General features: G+C 42.4%; 1 protein-coding gene across 2 annotated transcripts in view; it reads right to left on the minus strand.

Annotated features, from left to right (window-relative positions):
- wdr91 (WD repeat domain 91) overlaps positions 1–4,570 on the minus strand; it is a 55,341-nt gene extending 50,771 nt beyond the window's left edge. For both annotated transcript variants that reach the window (XR_010019244.1, XM_063058317.1), the window contains exons 1-2: positions 4,294–4,570; positions 871–1,050 (exon numbers count right to left, since the gene is read on the minus strand). Coding sequence is in view for 1 of the 2 variants with exons in the window: in XM_063058317.1 (XP_062914387.1) it covers positions 871–1,050; positions 4,294–4,416 (303 nt within the window). In the remaining variant the exon portion in view is untranslated. The remainder of the gene's footprint in view (positions 1–870; positions 1,051–4,293) is intronic.
- Positions 4,571–19,537: the final 14,967 nt, after the last annotated feature.

Below are 19,537 nucleotides of genomic sequence, written 5' to 3' on the forward strand. Positions count from 1 at the left end.
GGTGTCTCAGAAAATTAATTCTAAGTCTATAGGGGGCAAAATGTGTTGCGGTCCCACCATGCCAACTAGATCCAAAGCCAAACATCACACCCCTGCTCTAGAACTAGTCTGCAATTATTAACCCAGGGGCCATCTCTGGAGGTACAGGGTGGGATAGCCCTTTATAGCCAATTCCAAGGTGGGAGGGGGGTAGCATATGGTGGCCGGAGATCGTCAAAACCAACTTTGGATTAGGGTGTCAACCCTTATGTTACCAACCAGCTATCAAATATCCAAGGTACATGCATCATAAATTCCAAACAACTATTCTGCATAAACCTTTGACAGTAACGTGGCACACGTGTGGACACATTAAATGTGCAAATTAAAAGATCTCTGCAACATTCAAAGTCCTGCATAAAGATATGAAAATGTTCTCAATCATAATTCAGGAACCATTTGAAAGAAAGACTGTGCGGGTACCAGAGGAATGTGGCATCCAGAGAAATGAGTCTGAGGCAGGGAGCTCCAGAGCAGGGCTGGAGAGTGGCCTTGCCATTTCTTGCAGAAGAGGAAATGTATGTTCCTCAATACTAGAGGCAGGATCATAGTGAAAACAACAGCTCACCATCAGCAACGTTACCCCCCCTCCACCCCAATCTCACAAGTGATTATCAGAGCTGGAAAAACTGTCAATCTCACTTCTTTTTCCATCTCAGTAACAGGAACTTGTTGACCAAGAATACACAAAGAGTAAATTTGCTTCTATTCTGTCCTAGCGAACATTCCCAGTAAATGTAACACATCAGCCAAATAGTGAGACACAGTACCTTGTAATCACATACCCTGGCAACATGGATCAGACTGCTGCAAGGACAGCTAGGCAGTTACCTGAACAGTATGCACCAGGTAGTAACGGTTCAGGCTGGTTCTCAGCTTGTTAACAGTGTGTCGATACGCATCTTCCAGCCTTCTGAACAAACGACGATCAAGGTAGTTCCAGTATTCGCGTAGTCCACTGAGATCATATCCCTGAACCAAATGCTGCAAGTGCTCTACAATTTTATCTACCTACCAGATAAAACAGATTATTTTGAGCATAATCTTTAAGTTTAATTTTATTTGCATTGATACATTCTTACTGAAGCACTTAACATTTTAAATATAAAAGTGGCAACAGCAACGTCGGTGGTCGACAGTGATTTGCCTTGCAATAATATAAAGGCAGGCTTAAAGATGTAAGCCATATAACCTGTTGAGTTTACTCAGTCATTTTAACAGCAGAATCAGGATTATTATCACCGACATGTGACGTGAAATTTGTTAACTTAGCAGCAGCAGTTCAATGCAATACATAATCTAGCAGAGAATAAATAATAATAAATAAAATAAAAATAATAAAATAATGAATAGACAAGTAAATCAATTATGTATATTGAATAGATTTTTTAAAAGTGCAAAAACAGAAATACTGTACATTAAAAAAGTGAGGTAGTGTCCAAAGATTCAATGCCCATTTAGGAATCGGACGGCAGAGGAGAAGAGGCTGTTCCTGAATCACTGAGTGCGCTTCAGGCTTCTGTACCTCCTACCTGATGGCAACCGTGAGAAAAGGGCACGCCCTGGGTGCTGGAGGTCCTTAATAATGAAGCAGCCTTTCTGAGACAATGCTCCCTGAAGATGTCCTGGGTACTTTGTAGGCTAGTACCCAAGATGGAGCTGACCAGATTTACAAATCTCTGCAGCTTCTTTTGGTCCTGTGCAGACAGTGATGCAGCCTGTCGGAATGCTCTCCACGGTGCAACTATGGAACTTTTTGAGTGTATTTGTTGACATGCTAAATCTCTTCAAGCTCCTAATATAAACTCCTTCTTTATAGCTACATCGATATGTTGGGACCAGGTTAGATCCTCAGAGATCTTGACACCCAGGAACCTAAACTGCTCACCCTCTCCACTTCTGATCCTTCTATGAGGATTAGTATGTGTTCCTTCATCTTACCCTTCTTGAAGTCCACAATCAGCTCTTTCGTCTTACTGACATTGAGTACCAGGTTGGTGCTGCGGCACCACTCCACTAGTTAACATATCTCGCTCCTGTACACACCCTCATCTCCATCTGAGATTCTACCAACAATGGCTGTATCATCAGCAAATTTATACACAGTATTTGAGCTATGCCTAGCCCTACAGTCATGTGTATATAGAGAGTAGAGCAGTGAGCTAAGCACACACCCCGAGGTGCACCAGTGTTGATCATCAGTGAGGAGGATACATTATACCAATCCTCACAGATGGTGGTCTTCATTTTAGGAAGTCAAGGATTCAATTGCAGCGGGAAGTACAGAGGCCAACGTTCTGCAACTTCTCAATCAGGATTGTGGGAATGATGGTCTTAAATGCTGAGCTATAGTCGATAAACAGCATCCTGATGTAGGAGTCTGTGTTGTCCAAATGGTTTAAAGCTGTGAGGAGAGCCATTGAGATTGCATCTGCCATTGACCTACGTGGCGATAAGCTGATCCTTTATCTCATTCATAACTAATCCCCACTTCCCAACAATGCCTTTAGTATGTCAGTCTTATTCTTGAGGTACACACTTTGGATGCAGGGAATTGTTCCTGGGATTTGAGTTGAAACTGTAACAATTCCTTCCCTTCCATAGATGCTGCTTGGCGCACCAAGTTCCTCCAGCAGATTCTCACTCCAGGTTCCAGCATGTGCATTCTCTTGTCACTCCACTTAATATAGATTAATGATTGTAACTTGATGGTCTTGCAGCTCTCTCCCTGCACCAGGGAAAAATACAGGGCTCCGAACAGAGTAAGAGTGGGCTACTTTTTCAATTTTTCTGACACCTAACTAGATGATTGCTTTCTATAATGGAAATGATTTTTATGATTGCTGTATTACTAAGACAAGCCCCACACAGAAATATCTCAAGAACAAGTTTAAAGAAAGCTTTATCAAGGCGACTTAGTGAAATGTGCAATACTTCGTAACAGATGCATCTTCATGTTAATCATGAACTGGATAAACATTTGTAGGAAGCACAGTTATGACTGATTTATATTTCAACTCATCTGACCTGCCATATTCCATCACATATTTGCATGGCAAAAATGTGTTAAATAGTCTTTTTTAAAAAAAAAAGCTAGCTTATGATTTCCACTATCACCTAACAAGGACACTGTTTCCCAATTTCATTCCTGAACAGAAATAATACCAGTTGAAGAACAGATCCCACTTTTTCTGGTGCCACCCACCTATTTCAATTCTAATTCCCATTCCCAATCCGACATGTCAGTCCATGACTTCTACTGTAGCAATGAGGCTACGCTCAAGTTGGAGGAGCAACACCTTATAGTCTGTCCAGGTAGCTTCCAACCTGATGGCATGAACATCAATTTCCCTAACCTCCGGTAATTGACACCCCCCCCCCCAACACCATTCCCTATTCCAGTTTCCCTATCTCACCCACCTTACCTGCCCATTACCTCCCTCTGGTGCTCCTCTCCCTTCGCTTTCTTCCATGGTCTTCTGTCCTCTCCTAGCAGGTTCCCCCTTCTCCAGCCCTTTATCACTTTCACCAATCAAATTCCCAGCTCTTTACTTCACTTCCTCCCTGATTTCACCCATCACTTCGTACTTCTTCCTCACCTTCCCCACCTTCTCACTCTGACTTCTGTTCCTTTCCAGTCCTGATGAAGGGTCTCGGCCCGAAACGTCGACTGCTCACTCTTTTCTATAGATGCTGCCTTGCCTGCTGAGATCCTCCAGCATTCTGTGTGTGTTGCTTTGGCTATCCAGCATCTGCAGATTTTCTCGTGTTAGGGTTAATTGGGTTTATTGGGGGTTGCCGGGACGGTGCGGCTCGAAGGGCCTACTCCACACTATATCGTTAAATAAAAAATACAATACAATCCAACCATGATCCTCAGTCCATTTACCTACTATTGGCCCATCCAACAAACCTTTCCTATCGGTGTACCTGTCCAAGTATCTTCCAAATACTGTTAAAAGTAACTGCCTCAACGTCCTCTGGAAGCTCGTTCCACATACTGACCACCCATTGGGTGAAAAAGTTCCCCACAAGTTCAGATAGTGAAGGGACGGCCCGGGGTTTGACAGTGGTGGAGGAAGGAGTGACATTCAGTCTCCGTAAGCGAGAGTTCTCCAAACAACACTGCCCTTACTCACTGGTTAATGACAATGTCGATGTTGGTTCTCGCTGCTGCAGGTTCAGAAAGGGGTGATGGGGAGGAACAGATCCCGTCAGGGCCACCAACGCCAGGATTGACTTGTACACACTCACTCTGCATCCCTTTTCCTTGTCGGCCTTCATCTCTGCATCCAGCACCTTCAGGGTACTGCTGAACTCCCTGTACAGAAGGTACTCGCGGACCAGCTTGTCCATGCGCTCCACCGCCGAGGCCATGGCTGCTGGACCCGGGTGCGGGCTCCCTCTGAACGGAACGGGACAAAAACCTGACGAACGTTCCCTGCCACGACTGGCACACTAAAGGCCACAGTACACCACTCACAATCTTCCCCTCCGACGCCGATCACTCTCCGCAGGCCTCATTCCTCCCCCCAATCAGCTGACCAGTACGTACACCCGTGTCACGTGAAGAGAGTTGGCCAATCAGATTTCGCTTGCTCAGTGGACGTTTCATCGATTGTACATCCCACCAAACCGAGGAGAAACTCTTCACGTCACCGCTGTCGCTTACATCTCACTTATCTTCCCTTACACCTTACCATTGCCCCCTCATCCCTTCACCACATCACACCTGCTCACAGCCCTTCTTACCCCATCATCCCCTCATTACACCTACACCCCACACCCAGTCACCCTCCCCTTCAATACATCACACCCGACCCTCTTTATCAACCTCCCACATCCATGATCTCATCAATCCACATTACCATACCCTTTCCCTTCTACCTCATCCACTCACATTCTATCACCAAACCTTTTGCCCCATATCAACCCCGCCCCCGCACCCATTACCAGACCAACCCCCTCTCCCCACTCCAGATGCTCACCTGAATACCCAAGGTAGGCAATGGAGCAATTTGCTGGAAGAACTCAGCAGGTCAATCAGCACCTGTGTCAGTTAATGAATGGGTCAAATCCTGCAACTGGACATCCTCACCCAACAGCCCCTTATGGGCAACGAGTACCCTGTGGGTAACAGAGATAGGAAAATCTCCACCAGAGCCCAGCAATCTCCTCCCTATTTCCTATAATATCGTAGGGCAGGCCCCAGGGCATCCAACATTTTGTATTTCGAGACCTCCTCTATTATAATGCTGATAGCTCCAAGATGTCACCATCACCCTCTCTGAACTGGCTAACTTTGTGCTTCTCCATGGTAAATAAAGGTAGGAAGTATTAATTTAAGACCTTACTAATTTCCCATGGTTCTACATATAGATGGCCACACTGATCCAAAATAAAGAACTGGTTTAACAAATATGTTAACTTTGGTGGCAGAGTGGAGCTAATTCTCTTCCAAAGGAGGTGTAAGGCACTCTTCCTCTCCGCTAGCCAGCAGGTCACTCTTGGGCAAGGTTTAGCACCTGCTTAGCCCCCGATCAGGGTCACGTGAAGCATTGGGAGCAGGTGGTTGATGGTCATACGAGCAGCTGGTCCATATCACAAGTCCTTGTTGGGTGACAACGGTTGCCAGGCAGACAAACTCTGAAGGGTCATAGGAAAACACAGCACTGAAACAGGCCCGTCATCCTATCTAGTCTATGCCAAACCATTTAAACTGCCTACTCTCATCAACCTGCACCAGGACTATAGACCTCCATACTCTTGCCATCCATGTACCTATCCAAACTTCTCTTAAACATTGAAATTGAGCTCACCTGCACCACTTGTACTAGCAGCTCATTCCACACTCTCACGACCCTCAGGTGAAGAAGTTCCCCTCATGTTCCCTAAAACTTTTCATCTTTCACCCTTAACCCTGACATCCTCACTGGAAAAAGCCTACTTGCATTTGCACTACACCCCTCATAATTTTGTATACCTCTATAAAATCTCCTCTCAATCTTCTACATTCAAAAGAATAAAGTCCTAACCAATTCAATCTTTCCTTACAACTCAGGTCCTCCAGACCCAGCAATATCCTTGTAAATTTTCTTTGTCCTCTTTCAATCTTATTTACATCTTACTTGTAGGTAGTGTAAGGATATCACGTGTAAGAACGTGATTGGACAGAGTCGGGAGCATGCGCAGAAATGAATGATCTAGAAACTTTATGGTGAAACGTGGTTGCTGTTAAATAAAAGTTCTACTTTTAATTCTTACAGAACGTGGTTTGTTCTTAGTAACCCATGGTACATATTAAGAACACAACATGGTGTCAGAAGTCGGTCTGGAAGAATAATTCGTTTCACTAACATGGGAGAAGCGAAGATAATCGGGAAAAAAAGCGCACTTTTTCATTGTTTGCTAACAGCTTTGAAAATGGAAGTTTTGATACCCCCATCAATGCTTTAGCTGACTGGTATCGTAACAGAAAACTGGAGAAGATTTAAACAGCGTTTTGAAATTTATTTATCGGCGATCGGAGCAGAAAATAAAACAGAAAAAACGAAAGCAGCGATCATACTCCACGTGATAGGGAATGACGCAATTGAGGTATATAACCATTTTACTTTTGAAATTGGAGACAATTTGAATCTAAAAGCGATAGTCATAGTCACTGTCATACTTTATTAATCCCGGGGGAAACTGGTTTTCATTACAGTCGCACCATAAATAATAATAAAACCATAAATAGTTAATTAGTAATATGTAAATTATGCCAGGAAATAAGTCCAGGACCAGCCTATTGGATCAGGATGCCTGACCCTCCAAGGGAGGAGTTGTAAAGTTTGATGGCCACAGGTGGGAATGACTTCCTATGACATTGTGTGGCATCTTGGTGGAATGAGTCTCTGGCTGAATGTACTGTGCCCAACCAGTACATTATGTAGTGGATGGGAGACATTGTCCAAGATGGCATGCAACTTGGACAGCATCCTCTTTTCAGACACCACAGTCAGAGAGCCCAGTTCCATCCCCACAACATCACTGGCCTTACGAATGAGTTTGTTGGTTCTGTTGGTGTCTGCTACCCTCAGCCTGCTGCCCCAGCACACAACAGCAAACATGATAGCACTAGCCACCACAGACTCGTAGAACAGCCTCAGCATTGTCCGGCAGATATTAAAGGACCTCAGTCTCCTCAGGAAATAGAGACAGCTCTGACCCTTCTTGCAGACAGCCTGTGTTCTTTGACCTAATCAACAAGTTTGAAGCATTTTGTATACCGAAGTGTAACATGAAAGATAGAAATTCTTCATGTTGTTACAATGAGCAGCTGAAGCGAACCCAAGTGCAGGACGCAGGCACGGAGATTGAGTTTGGATATTTTACATGTTTTGGATGTAAACACCGAACAGCAAGCAGGAGGGATCTTGACACAGAGCTTTTGACTCAGAGACTCGACACGGAGCCTTGACTCAGAGAAACGGAGTCTCATAGGTAACCCTTGAAACTGGAGCTAAATTTAGAACAAACAGTTCTAAGCAGTCAGGAAATATCATTTACTCACAGGAAAGAAAAAAGACCAACAAACTGGCAACTAGTGGTTGTGATGTAGGGGTTCTTATACTGAGTCTTTGATGGAAACCAGGTGTGCCATCATTAAAGAGAAGTGGAAGCAATTAGGGAAATTAATCATCAGGACTATGACACATGTAAGCAGAATGCTGGTGAAGTGATTGATCAATTTGTTACCAAGTTGAGAAACTGCAGTAAAACATGCCAGTTCACAGAGCTGCCAGACATACTTGGCTGTGATGGGATTGAGTGGGTGGAGACTTTGGTGTGGAGGAGCCTAGTAATTTGGAAAGGGTTAGCTTGTAGCCTATGGCTGCAAAAGGGAGGGGGGGGGTTGAGATTGAAGGGGGAGGGTGGGAGACTCTGGAATACTCCAGAAGTAAGGGTAGCCAAAAAAGGGGTGCATCAGGTGAAAGACCTGAAGTAATGGGGGACAACAAATTGAGGAAAATGGGTCAGTTGGAGGAATTTATAGTTCTGTATAAAATTGAAGGTCAGAAGGAAGGAGAAGGAGGATTTAGAGCCCTTAATCCTTTGAAAGTGGCAGCAGTATTAGAGAACCAAATAGGTAAAGGATTCCAGGCCAAGATTTTATCTAATAAATTGCTGGAAATTTGTTGTAAAGACATTGACCAATATAACAGTGCTAAAATGGTGGGAAAATTGGTTGTGAAAGTGGAGTGTGTTACTCCGAAAGAAAGGAAGGGAGTTAAAGGGGTAGTGTATGGTATTTGGTCTGGCATGATTGAAAAATAAATTTTGGACAATATTAAAGGTGGACGAGTGATTGAAGCCAAACGATTAAAATCGAGAGAAGGTGGTAATTGGGATTCCCCTGTTCTTCTGGTTTTTGCAGGTGATGTTCTTCCAACTGGAGCCTATCTTGGGTGCATGCCTTATCAAGTGACAGAATACATTAGGCCTCCCTTACGCTGTTATAATTGCCAGAGATTTGGACATGTTGCTGGTTCATGTCGAGGTAAAAGAAGATGTATGAAATGTGGAGAGGATCATGATATTAAAGCATATAAGGCAGCGGTGCCTAATTGTAGTAACTGTGGAGGGGACCATATAGCAGCGTTCAGAGGATATGAGTATTTTAGTAAGGCAAAGCAGATTCAGGATGTTAGTATCCAACAAAAAATATCATATGCTGAAGCAGTAAAGAAAGTTGATAGAGAGCAAAGGATAAGTAAAGAAAAGATTGGAATGATGGGGAGTCAGTTCATTCTGAGTCCTCCAACTCTGGTTCCTTCAGGCATGTTGTTGATAACTAAAGAGTCTTTTTTGGCGTTTGTTGTTGATGTACTGTTTGAGGCTAAAACTACAGCCAAGAGATCGGACATCATAAAAGTAGTTGTTGGAGCTGCAGAGAGATTCCTTGATATAAAACAGATTTCGTCGGAAACGTTACATGAGTATATGATAGACAAACAATCACTGAATACTTCCCAGTTGTCGGGATCAGAGAGTATGGAGGAGCTTTATGTGGATGAAGAGGCCAATAATTAGTATTTTGATGTTTTTAATATTACAATGGAATGCAAGAAGTTTATCTGCAAATGGTCAAGAATTAAAAAGATTTGTTGGAACTTTTAAAGACAAGCCTGATTTGATCTGTATACAGGAGACATGGTTAAAGCCTCATTTAGATTTTGTGATCCCTGGATATGATAGTTTGAGAGCTGACAGAACAGGTAAATCTGGTGGAGGGTGTACAACTTTCATAAAAACAGGACTCCAGTTTAGAAGACTTGATATTAAATCTAATCTTGAAATTGGCTGTGGAGGTTTGGAGCACTCGTGGTCAAATAACTTTGATTAACTTTTATAATCCAGGTAATATGATGTTATCAGATTTGGATGAAATTATGAATAAGGTAAGATCCCCAGTAATCTGGGCTGGAGATTTCAATGCCCATAATCCTATATGGGGTAGTGAAAGTATAGATAGTAATGGAGCGGTAATAGAGGAGTTTCTAGATAAATACAACATGGTACTGCTAAATGACGGAAGGCCTACAAGATTCAATATTATAAAGAATACGTGTTGTCACTTAGACTTATCTATCACTTCCTCAAACTTGTCTAGGGTTGGGAATGGGATGTTATGGACAGATACACACTAGGAAGTGATCACTATCCTATATTATGTCGATTTGGTAGAAATTTGATAGTAGAAGTTGGAGAGGTCTGCTAGGTATAATTTTGCTTTGGCCCATTGGGATGAGTACCAGGAGAAAGCTGTGGATATAATAGAAGAGGTTAATAGCGAGGGCTCCATAGAGGATTGGAATGAATCCCTCTGTTCTATAATTCATAAAGTTGCTCAGTTAAATATTCTGCTACGGCAGGGGTCCCCAACCTTTTTTGCACTGCGGACCAGTTTAATATTGATAATATTCTTGTGGACCGGCCGACCCAGGGTGGTAGGGTTGCCAACGGACAAGAGTAGCAGTCAAAACGTTGGGTTTACCCCAAGAAAGACTGCAATGACCTTGAAGCCTTGCACTGGCACCAGTGCGCATGTGCGTTCATGCCGATTTTTTTTTTCTGCAAATTGTTATTGGCGATTCTGTTCGGGGGGGAGTGTTAATCACGACCAGAATATAGGTGATAAGTGGCTAATACACTCAATTTCGTTTCTAAAAGGGTTTATCTAACGAATTTAATATTAAACACACAATGCATATTTTTCTCGCATGAATATAGTGATAAGTCAATTATCAGGGGAGCTTGAAGTAAGTGTTGAACGAACTTCCAGTAGAAGTGGTAGAGGCAGGTTCGATATTATCATTTAATGAAAAATTGGGTAGGTATATGGATAGGAAAGGAATGGAGGGTTATGAGCTGAGTGCAGGTCGGTGGGACTAGGTGAGAGTAACGTTCGGCATGGTCTAGAAGGGCTGAGATCGCCTGTTTCCGTGCTGTAATTGTTATATGGTTATATAAGTCAATAGCATCATAACATTTTAAGTAACATTTGGATATTAAATACACAGCACATATTTTCCCTGTACGAACATATAAAATCATTGCAACACACCAATATCGCTGAATCAGTGGGAGCCCTGGGCTTGTTTTCCTGCAACAAGACGGTCCTATTGAGGGGTGATGGGAGACAGCGATACTCGAACTGGGTTCCTTATGTCCAGTCTATTCCGCAATTTAGTTTTTGTTGCATTCATTGCAGAGATACGTTGGAAATGGAAGCAATGTTTTCAGTGCTTTCGTGGCTATCTCAGGATAGTCAGCCTTGACTTTGATCCGGAATGCTGGCAGAGATGTTATGTCAAACATATTTTTCAGCCCGCCGTCATTTGCAAGCTCGAGGAGTTGATCTCCTTCCCACGCTGACATGGATGAAGCGCGGGTAATGACCTCGCGTGCGTTCAAGCTCAACAGTGGGCATGACAGGGAATGAGGAAAGGTGCAGCTGACTCGGCATGACAGGGAATGAGGAAAGGTGCAGCTGACTCGGCATGACAGGGAATGAGGAAAGGTGCAGCTGACTCGGCATGACAGGGAATGAGGAAAGGTGCAGCTGACTCGGCATGACAGGGAATGAGGAAAGGTGCAGCTGACTCGGCATGACAGGGAATGAGGAAAAGTGCAGCTGACTCGGCATGACAGGGAATGAGGAAAGGTGCAGCTGACTCATATCGCCAAATCATATCGTTTCCTCGCGGCCCGGTAGTTGGGGACCGTTGCGCTACGGAATGTACTTGAGGCTTGAGCATTAGTTCCATGGTGGAATAAAAATTGTGATTTAGCAGTAAAAAACAGAAACAGAGTTTACAGGAAGTTAAGAAAATACCCCGTGTTAGATAATGTTATGGAGTATAAAAAGGAAAGAGCAGTAGCAAGGAGAGTAATTAAAAATGCAAAGAGGGATAGTTGGAGAAGATTTTGTGGAACCCTGGGCCCTGAGACACCTATAAAGCAGCTATGGACAATCATTCACAGAATGTCAGGGATATATAGGAAACCATCTATGCCAGCTTTGCTGGATAGAGATATTGAAGCTGTAACCAATAAGGAAAAGGCTGATATGTTTGTAGAGGTGTTCCAAGCATTACACAGTTCTGGAGAGTTAGGTGATTTGAGAAAGGAAATTATGTTAAAGGAAAGTTGGAAATTGGACAGGAGTTTGGATGATAATAGCTCCGTAAATTTGTTTTTCTCCCTTCAGGAATTGTAGGAAGCTGTCCAATCAGGTTCAAACACTTCTGGTAGGGATGGACTGTGTTATGGATTGCTTAAGCATTTAGATGACTCTGTATTAATAGAAATTCTAGCATTGTTTAATTCAGTGTGGAAAGAAGGAAAATTACCAGTAGAATGGAAGCATGCGGTGGTAGTTCCAGTTTTAAAGCCAGGTAAGGATGCGTCTAGTCCTAGTTCGTATCGGCCTATAGCTTTAACGTCAGTGCTTTGTAAAACTATGGAACGAATGGTCACCAACAGACTTGTTTATTTTTTGGAAAATAAGGGACATCTTGCTGCCTATCAAAATGGTTTTAGAACTGGAAGATCAACAATAGAATCTGTTGCCCTTTTAGATCATGATATTAAAAAAGCGTGGAAGGATGGCTTATTAATTAAACTCTATGATGTGGGAATTAGAGATAGAATGTTTAATTGGATCAAAGATTTCCTTAAGGAAAGGACAATTCAAGTAAGAATAGGTGGAACAAGCTCCAAGTCAGTTAAAATAGGTAATGGTACCCCTCAAGGAAGTGTCATTAGTCCAGTTCTTTTTAATGTCATGATAAATGATATTTTTGATCAGGTAGGGACAGGATTTGGCAAATCATTGTTTGCAGACGATGGCGCAGTCTGGAAAAGAGGAAGAAACATCAAGTATATATTAAGGCAGGTACAAAAGGCTTTAAGATCTGTTGAAAACTGGGCTAATAAATGGGGTTTCAGGATTTCTGCTTCTAAGTCCAAATACATGATTTTTGGCTTTAGAAGAAAGATTCCTGATTGTGAATTGTGTCTATATGATTCTCCACTAGAAAGAGTCAAGGTATTCAAGTTTTTAGGTGTCTGGTTTGATGAAAGACTTACTTAGAGGGTTCATATAGATAAAACAATTGGAAAGTGTAAGAAAGTTTTAAATGTTATGAGAAGTATTGCTGGATGCGACTGGGGAGCAGGGCGGGAAACCATGTACTTAATATATCTAGCTATGATTAGATTAGTTATAGATTATGATTGTATTGTTTATGGTTCTGCTGCTATGCTTGGAAGATTAGACACTGTGCAGTCTGTGTTGTGGAGCTTTTAGAACAACATCAGTCCCGGCATTATGTGTGGAAAATGGAGAAGTGCCTCTGCATTTAAGATGAATTCAGTTGGGCCTGCAGTATTGGGTAAAACTAAATGGATTCAATTACAGCTGTCCATCAAAGTGTCTTTTGCAGGGGAAGTCAGAGCACCAAAGTAAAATTAAAAGATACCCATTTTTAGATTTGGTTAATAACTGGGCTGTGAAATTGAAACTGACTGAGGAAGACATAGTTGGCCAAATTTGCTTGCCACCCATCCCTTTTTGGCTCTTTCCAGAACCAGAAGTAGATCTATTTCTCCTTTTTCAGCTTAAAGGAAGCAGTGCAATTTCATCAGCGTTGATCACAAATGAATATTTAAATAACAAATGGGGATCTTATCTGAAGATTTATACTGATGGCTCAGTGGACCCAGAGAGCAGTAGGGCAGGATTTGGGATGTATGTGTCTCAACTTGGAGTTAAGATTGGTCACCGGGTTTCAGATGGTGTTTCTGTCTTTGCAACAGAATTATTAGCAATCCTCTAGGCCTTATGATGGATAGAAGACTCTCGACCACGTAGGGTTATCATCTGTTTGGATTCTGTTGCTGCCTTAGAGGCTATAAAAGGGAGTAAATCAAAAGCTCATCCTGACATAGTTATTGAGATCCTCTTATTGTTGTTTAGAGTGGGGAAGATGAGTTGTGCAGTTAGATTTTCCTTAATACCTGGGCATGCTGGGGTGGAGGGAAATGAAATTGTAGATGGCATTGCAAAGTCTTCCTTACAGAGCAGGCAAGTAGAAATTAGAGTTCCCCTAGGCAGAGCAGAATTGAGAAGTAGGATTAAAAAACGCATAGAGAAGACATAGTCATAGTCAGAGTCATACTTTATTGATCCCGAGAGAAATTGGTTTTTGTTACAGTTGCACCATAAATAATTAAATAGTAATAAAACCATAAATAATTAAATAGTAATATGTAAATTATGCCAGGAAATAAATCCAGGAGCAGCCTATTGGCTCAGGGTGTCTGACCCTCCAAGGGAGGAGTTGTAAAGTTTGATGGCCACAGGCAGGAATGACTTCCTATGATGCTCAGTGTTGCATCTCGGTGGACTGAGTCTCTGGCTGAATGTGCTCCTGTGCCCAACCAGTCCATTATGTAGTGGATGGGAGACATTGTCCAAGATGGCATGCAACTTGGACAGCATCCTCTTTTCAGACACCACCGTGAGAGAGTCCAGTTCCATCCCCACAACATCACTGGCCTTACAAATGAGTCTGTTGATTCTGTTGGTGTCTGCTGCCCCAGCACACAACAGCAAACATGATTGCACTGGCCACCACAGACTCGTAGAACATCCTCAGCATCGTCCGACAAATGTTAAAGGACATCAGTCTCCGCAGGAAATAGAGACAGCTCTGACCCTTCTTGTAGACAGCCTCAGTGTTCTTTGACCAGTCCAGTTTATTGTCAATTCGTATCCCCAGGTATTTGTAATCCTCCACCATGTCCACACTGACCCCCTGGATGGAAGCAGGGGTCACCGTTGCCTTAGCCCTCCTCGGGTCTACCACCAGCTCCTTAGTCTTTTTCACATTAAGCTGCAGATAATTCTGCTCACACCATGTGACAAAGTTTCCTACCGTAGCCCAGTACTCAGCCTCATCTCCCTTGTTGAAGTGGCAGGAGGATTGGAAAAATGAATTAAGGGGCAGGCATTATTTTTCTAGTCACCCACTAGTTAAAACGGTCTCAGACTGTTACCTCCTAAGTCGTAGAGATATGGTGAAATTTACAAGACTTGGTTTGGGGCATTGTGGGCTAAACTATTATTTAAAGATGATAAGAAAACATCCTACTGGATTATGTGACTGTGGTAGTCCAGTGACAGTCCAGCATGTTTTGCTGAGCTGTAATCGATACAAAATTGAAAGAAGCATGCTGTTCAAAAGGCTATCTGGCTTAAATTTATTTTGGTTTTCTATTCAATCTTTGTTTGGCCATCAAGAGAATCAACATCTGATTGAAGAATCTGTCATTCAGTTTATACATGAGACTAGGTTGTATTCGAGAATTTGAGTTCCTTGAAGTTCTATAATTAATTATACATCCTGCGGAGGGCTGTAATACGCCTAGATGCGTCTAAACAGCCGGAAATAGAAGAAGAAGAGCTGCCAGACTCTCTCATTAAAGACAGAATTGTTTGTGACATTCTGGATAATGGTCTGACAGAAAGACTGTTAGAACAAGATTTGAATTTGGAAAAAGCTGTGGCACTCTACAAAGCTTCTGAATCTGTGATGTCACAGGCTAAAGAGCTTTTTATTGAGAACTGCAGCGTACACGCTGTGCGCGAACATATTAGAAAAAATAATAAAACGGCAATGGAACCGACAGAGAACAAGACGTCACCTGAATGAAAAAGGCTACGTGATCGCTGTGGGCGGGAGCACCGACCTAAACAGTGTCCAGCGTATGGGAAAATGTGCAATGACTGCGGTAAGAGTAATCATTTTTCACGCTGTTGCAGAAGTAGAAAGGAAATAAAACACATAAATGCTGTGCTTGAAAATGAACACGAGGAGTTTTATAGGTGTGCTTTGTGAAAACAAACAAAGTAAGAATGACTGGACTATGCCATTTCAAGTGAATCAAAACATTATTTTGTTTAAATTGGATACTGGAGCGCAAGTAAATGTTCTTGCAGAATCTGAGTTTAATGCATTAAAGCCAAGACCAAAGTTACATCAGACAAATATAAAAGTGACTGGGTATTCAGGTGCAGACATTCCAGTTAAAGGAACGTGTGGCGAAAGTATTACACGAAAATATGGTGCACATGCTTTCATTTGTGGTCGTGCCTAAGAATGTACAGTCAATATTGGGTTTATCTGCCTGTGAGAGACTGAATTTGGTGAATAGAGTTTTAGTCCTGGACAGTGACACAGAGTCAGGATACAGTGATTTGATGAAAGAGAATGAGGACTTGTTCAAAGGGCTTGGTTGTCTTCCAGAAGAGCACACGATTAAAATTGACAACACAGTGCCACCCATAGTATATCCATGTAGAAAAGTACCTTTTGCATTACGTGATCAACTGAAAACAGAGGTTGACAGAATGGAACGGTTAGGAGTTATAAAAAAAATTGATGAACCAACTGAATGGGTCAATTCACTTGTTATTGTTGATAAGAAAAATGGAAAACTGAGGATTTGCTTAGATCCAAGAGTCTTGAATTGAGCCATTAAAAGAGAGCATTTCAAATAGCCTCCTCGTGAAGAAATTATGTCACAGTTTGCTAATGCAAAGTACTTTAGTAAATTAGATACATCCTCTGGATTCTGGCAACTTAAACTAGATGAACCGAGTTCAAAGTTGTGTACCTTTAACACTCTTTTCCCAGATACCGTTTTCTTAGGCTTCCATTTGGAATTGTATCAGCTCCTGAGGTGTACCATAAAACCACTCACATGCTATATCAACGTCAGCTAGGAGTGACTGAACTTACCTTTGTGGGTGATATCTTCAGCAAAGAGGGTGTGCATCCTGATCCATTGAAGGTTTCTGCTATTGAGAACATGCCAAGACCGCAATGTAAAAAGGATGTTCAAAGGTTTATGGGAATGGTCAACTACATGGGAAAATTCATACCCAATCTTTCGGAACAGCTTGCTCCATTGAGGGAGCTAACAGAAAAGAAAAACAATTAGCAACATTGATCAGAACAAATACATAATTTAACATGTCTCTATCAGTCTCTCTGGGGGTTTACGAACACAAGTAGACCTTCTAAGTGGTTCACACAGTTCTTGTGTTTCATTGTTATTTTCATGTTTTGTCTGGTCTGCATCAGTTAACTGAAACTCTGAAGTCGGCTCTTTCTTAGGTGACCGAAACTACACACAATATTCCAAATTAGGCCTCACCAGCGTCTTTTACAACTTTGGCATAACATCCCATCTACTGAACTCAATTTTTCGATTTATGAAGACCAATGTGCCAAAAGCTTTCTTTACGGCACTATCTACCTGTGACGCCACATTCAATGAATTGTGAACTTATATTTCCAGATCCCTTTGCTCTACCGCACTCCTCTGTGATCTACCGCTCACTGTGTAAGATCTACCCTGGTGGGTCCTACCAAAGTGCTACACCTCACATTTGTCTACATTAAATTCCATCTGCCATTTTTCAGCCTATTTTTCCGGCTGGTCCATGATAGCCTCCTTCGCTGTCCACTACACCCTCAATCTGGGTGTCATCCGCAAATTTGCTGATCCAGTTAACCACATCGTCATACAGATCGTTGATATAGATGACAAACAACAATGGACATCAATCCCTGTGGTACTCCACTAGTCACAGGCCTCCAGTCAGAGAGGCAACCATTTATTACCACTCTCTGCCTTCTCCCACAAAACCAAATCTAATCCAATTTACTACCTCAACTCGAATGCCGAGTGACTGAAACTTCTTGACAAAAAAACTCCCATTCGGGACCTTGTCAAATGCCTTGCTAAGGCCTATGTAGGCAACATACACTGCTTTTCTTTCATCCAATTTCCTGGTAACTTCCTCAAAAAACTCTATAAGATTGGTTAGACATGACCTACCATGTACGAAGCCATGCTGACTATCCTTAATCAGTCTGTGTCTTTCCAAATATTTATATATCTGGCCCCTAGAATAACTTCCAATAACTTCCCACTACTGATGTCGGAATCACTGCCCTATAATTTCCTGGTTTATATCTAGAGCTTTTCTTAACCGGTTGAACAACATTAACTATCCTTCAATCCTCTGGTACCTCTCCTGTTGCTAAGGATGATTTAAATATCTCTGCTAGGGGCCCTGCAATTTCTGCACTTGCGTCCCGTAGGGTCTGTAGGGTCCTGGGGATTTATCCACCCTGATCTGCCAAAGGACAGCAAACACCTCCTCTTCTGTAGTCCATATAGGGTCCATGAAGTTGATGCCTTTTTGCCTCACTTCTATCTATTGTGAACAGATTTGGGCCCCTTATCTTCGAAAAGATGTGCTGGCATTGGAGAGGGTACAGAGGAGGTTCACAAGGATGATTCCAAGAATGAAAGGATTATCATATGAGGGACATTTGATGGCTCTGGGTCTGTACTTGCTGGAATTCAGAAGGATGAGAGGGGAATCTCATTGAAACCTATCGGATGTTGAAAGGCCTAGACAGTAGATATGGAAAGGATGTTTCCCATGATGGGTGAGTCTAGGACAAGAGGGCACAGCCTCGGGATAGAGGGGCACCCTTTCAAAACAGAGATGTGGAGAGATTTCTTTAGCCAAAGGGTGGTGAAATTGTGGAATTTCTTGCCACGTGCAGCTGTGGTGGCCAGGTCATTGGGTGTATTCAAAACTGAGATTGATAGATTCTTGATTGGACATGGTATCAAAGGGTATGGAGAGAAGACTGGGAAATGAGGTTGAGGAGGAGGAAAAAAAAGGATCAGCCATGATTGAATGGTGGAGCAGACTCAACGGGCCAGATGGCCTAATTCTGCTCCTATGTCTTGTGGTCTTAAAGACTCTGTGTCAATCTCCTGAGTAAATACAGATGTAAAATAATTCATTTAAAAATAATCCTCCATCTCTTTTGGCTCTACACATGGATTACCATTCTGATCTTCTAGAGGATCAATTTTGTCACTTCCAATCCTTTTGCTTTCAACATACCTGTAGAATCCCTTAGGATTCTGCTTCACCTTGTCTGCTAGGACAACCTCATGCCTTCTTTTAGCCCTCCTAGTTTCTTTCTTAAGTGTTCTCTTGCATTTCTTGTACTCCATAAGCACCTCATTTGTTCCTACCTGTGCACCTCCTTCTTTTGTTCTTAACCATGGCCTCAATATGTCTTGAAAACCAAGGTTCCCTATACCTGTTATCTTTGCCTTTTATTCTGACAGGCACATGTAAGGTTTGTACTGTCAAAATCTTGCTTTTGAAGACTTCCCATTTACCAAGTACATCTTTGTCAGGAGACAGCCAGTTCCAATGCACACTTGAGAGATCATTTCTGATGTCATCAAAATTGGCTTTCTCCAATTTAGAATCTCAGCCAGCAGACCAGATCTATCTTTTTGCATATTTAGTTTGAAACGAACAGCATTGTGATCACTAGATGCAAAGTGTTCCCCTACACAAATTTCTGTCACCTGCCCTGTCTCATTCCCTAATAGCAGATCAAGTATCATGCACTCTCTTGTGGGGACTTTAACGTACTGATTAAGGAAACTTTTCCTGGTTCACTTCCCTCCTACCTACATCCATGACACTTCACATGCTCTTGATCTTTTCAATTATTTCAAGTTCCCAGGCCCTGAGCATCTTATTTTCACTATGGATGTCCAGTCCCTATACACCTCCATTCCCCACCAGGAAGGCTTCAAAGCTCTCCGTTTCTTTCTGGACATCAGACCCAACCAGTTCCCCTCCACCACCACTCTCCTCCATCTGGCAGGACTTGTCTTCACTTTCAATAATATCCCTTTTGGCTCCTCCCACTTCCTTCAAACAAAAGGTGTAGCTGTGGGTACTCACACAGGGCCCAGCTATGCCTGCCTTTTTGTCAGCTATGTGGAACAGTCTATGTTTCAAGCCTACACTGGGGACACTCCCTAAATTTTC

The sequence above is a fragment of the Mobula hypostoma genome, chromosome 9, assembly GCF_963921235.1.
Source record: "Mobula hypostoma chromosome 9, sMobHyp1.1, whole genome shotgun sequence".
NCBI classification, from domain to species: Eukaryota; Metazoa; Chordata; class Chondrichthyes; order Myliobatiformes; family Myliobatidae; genus Mobula; species Mobula hypostoma.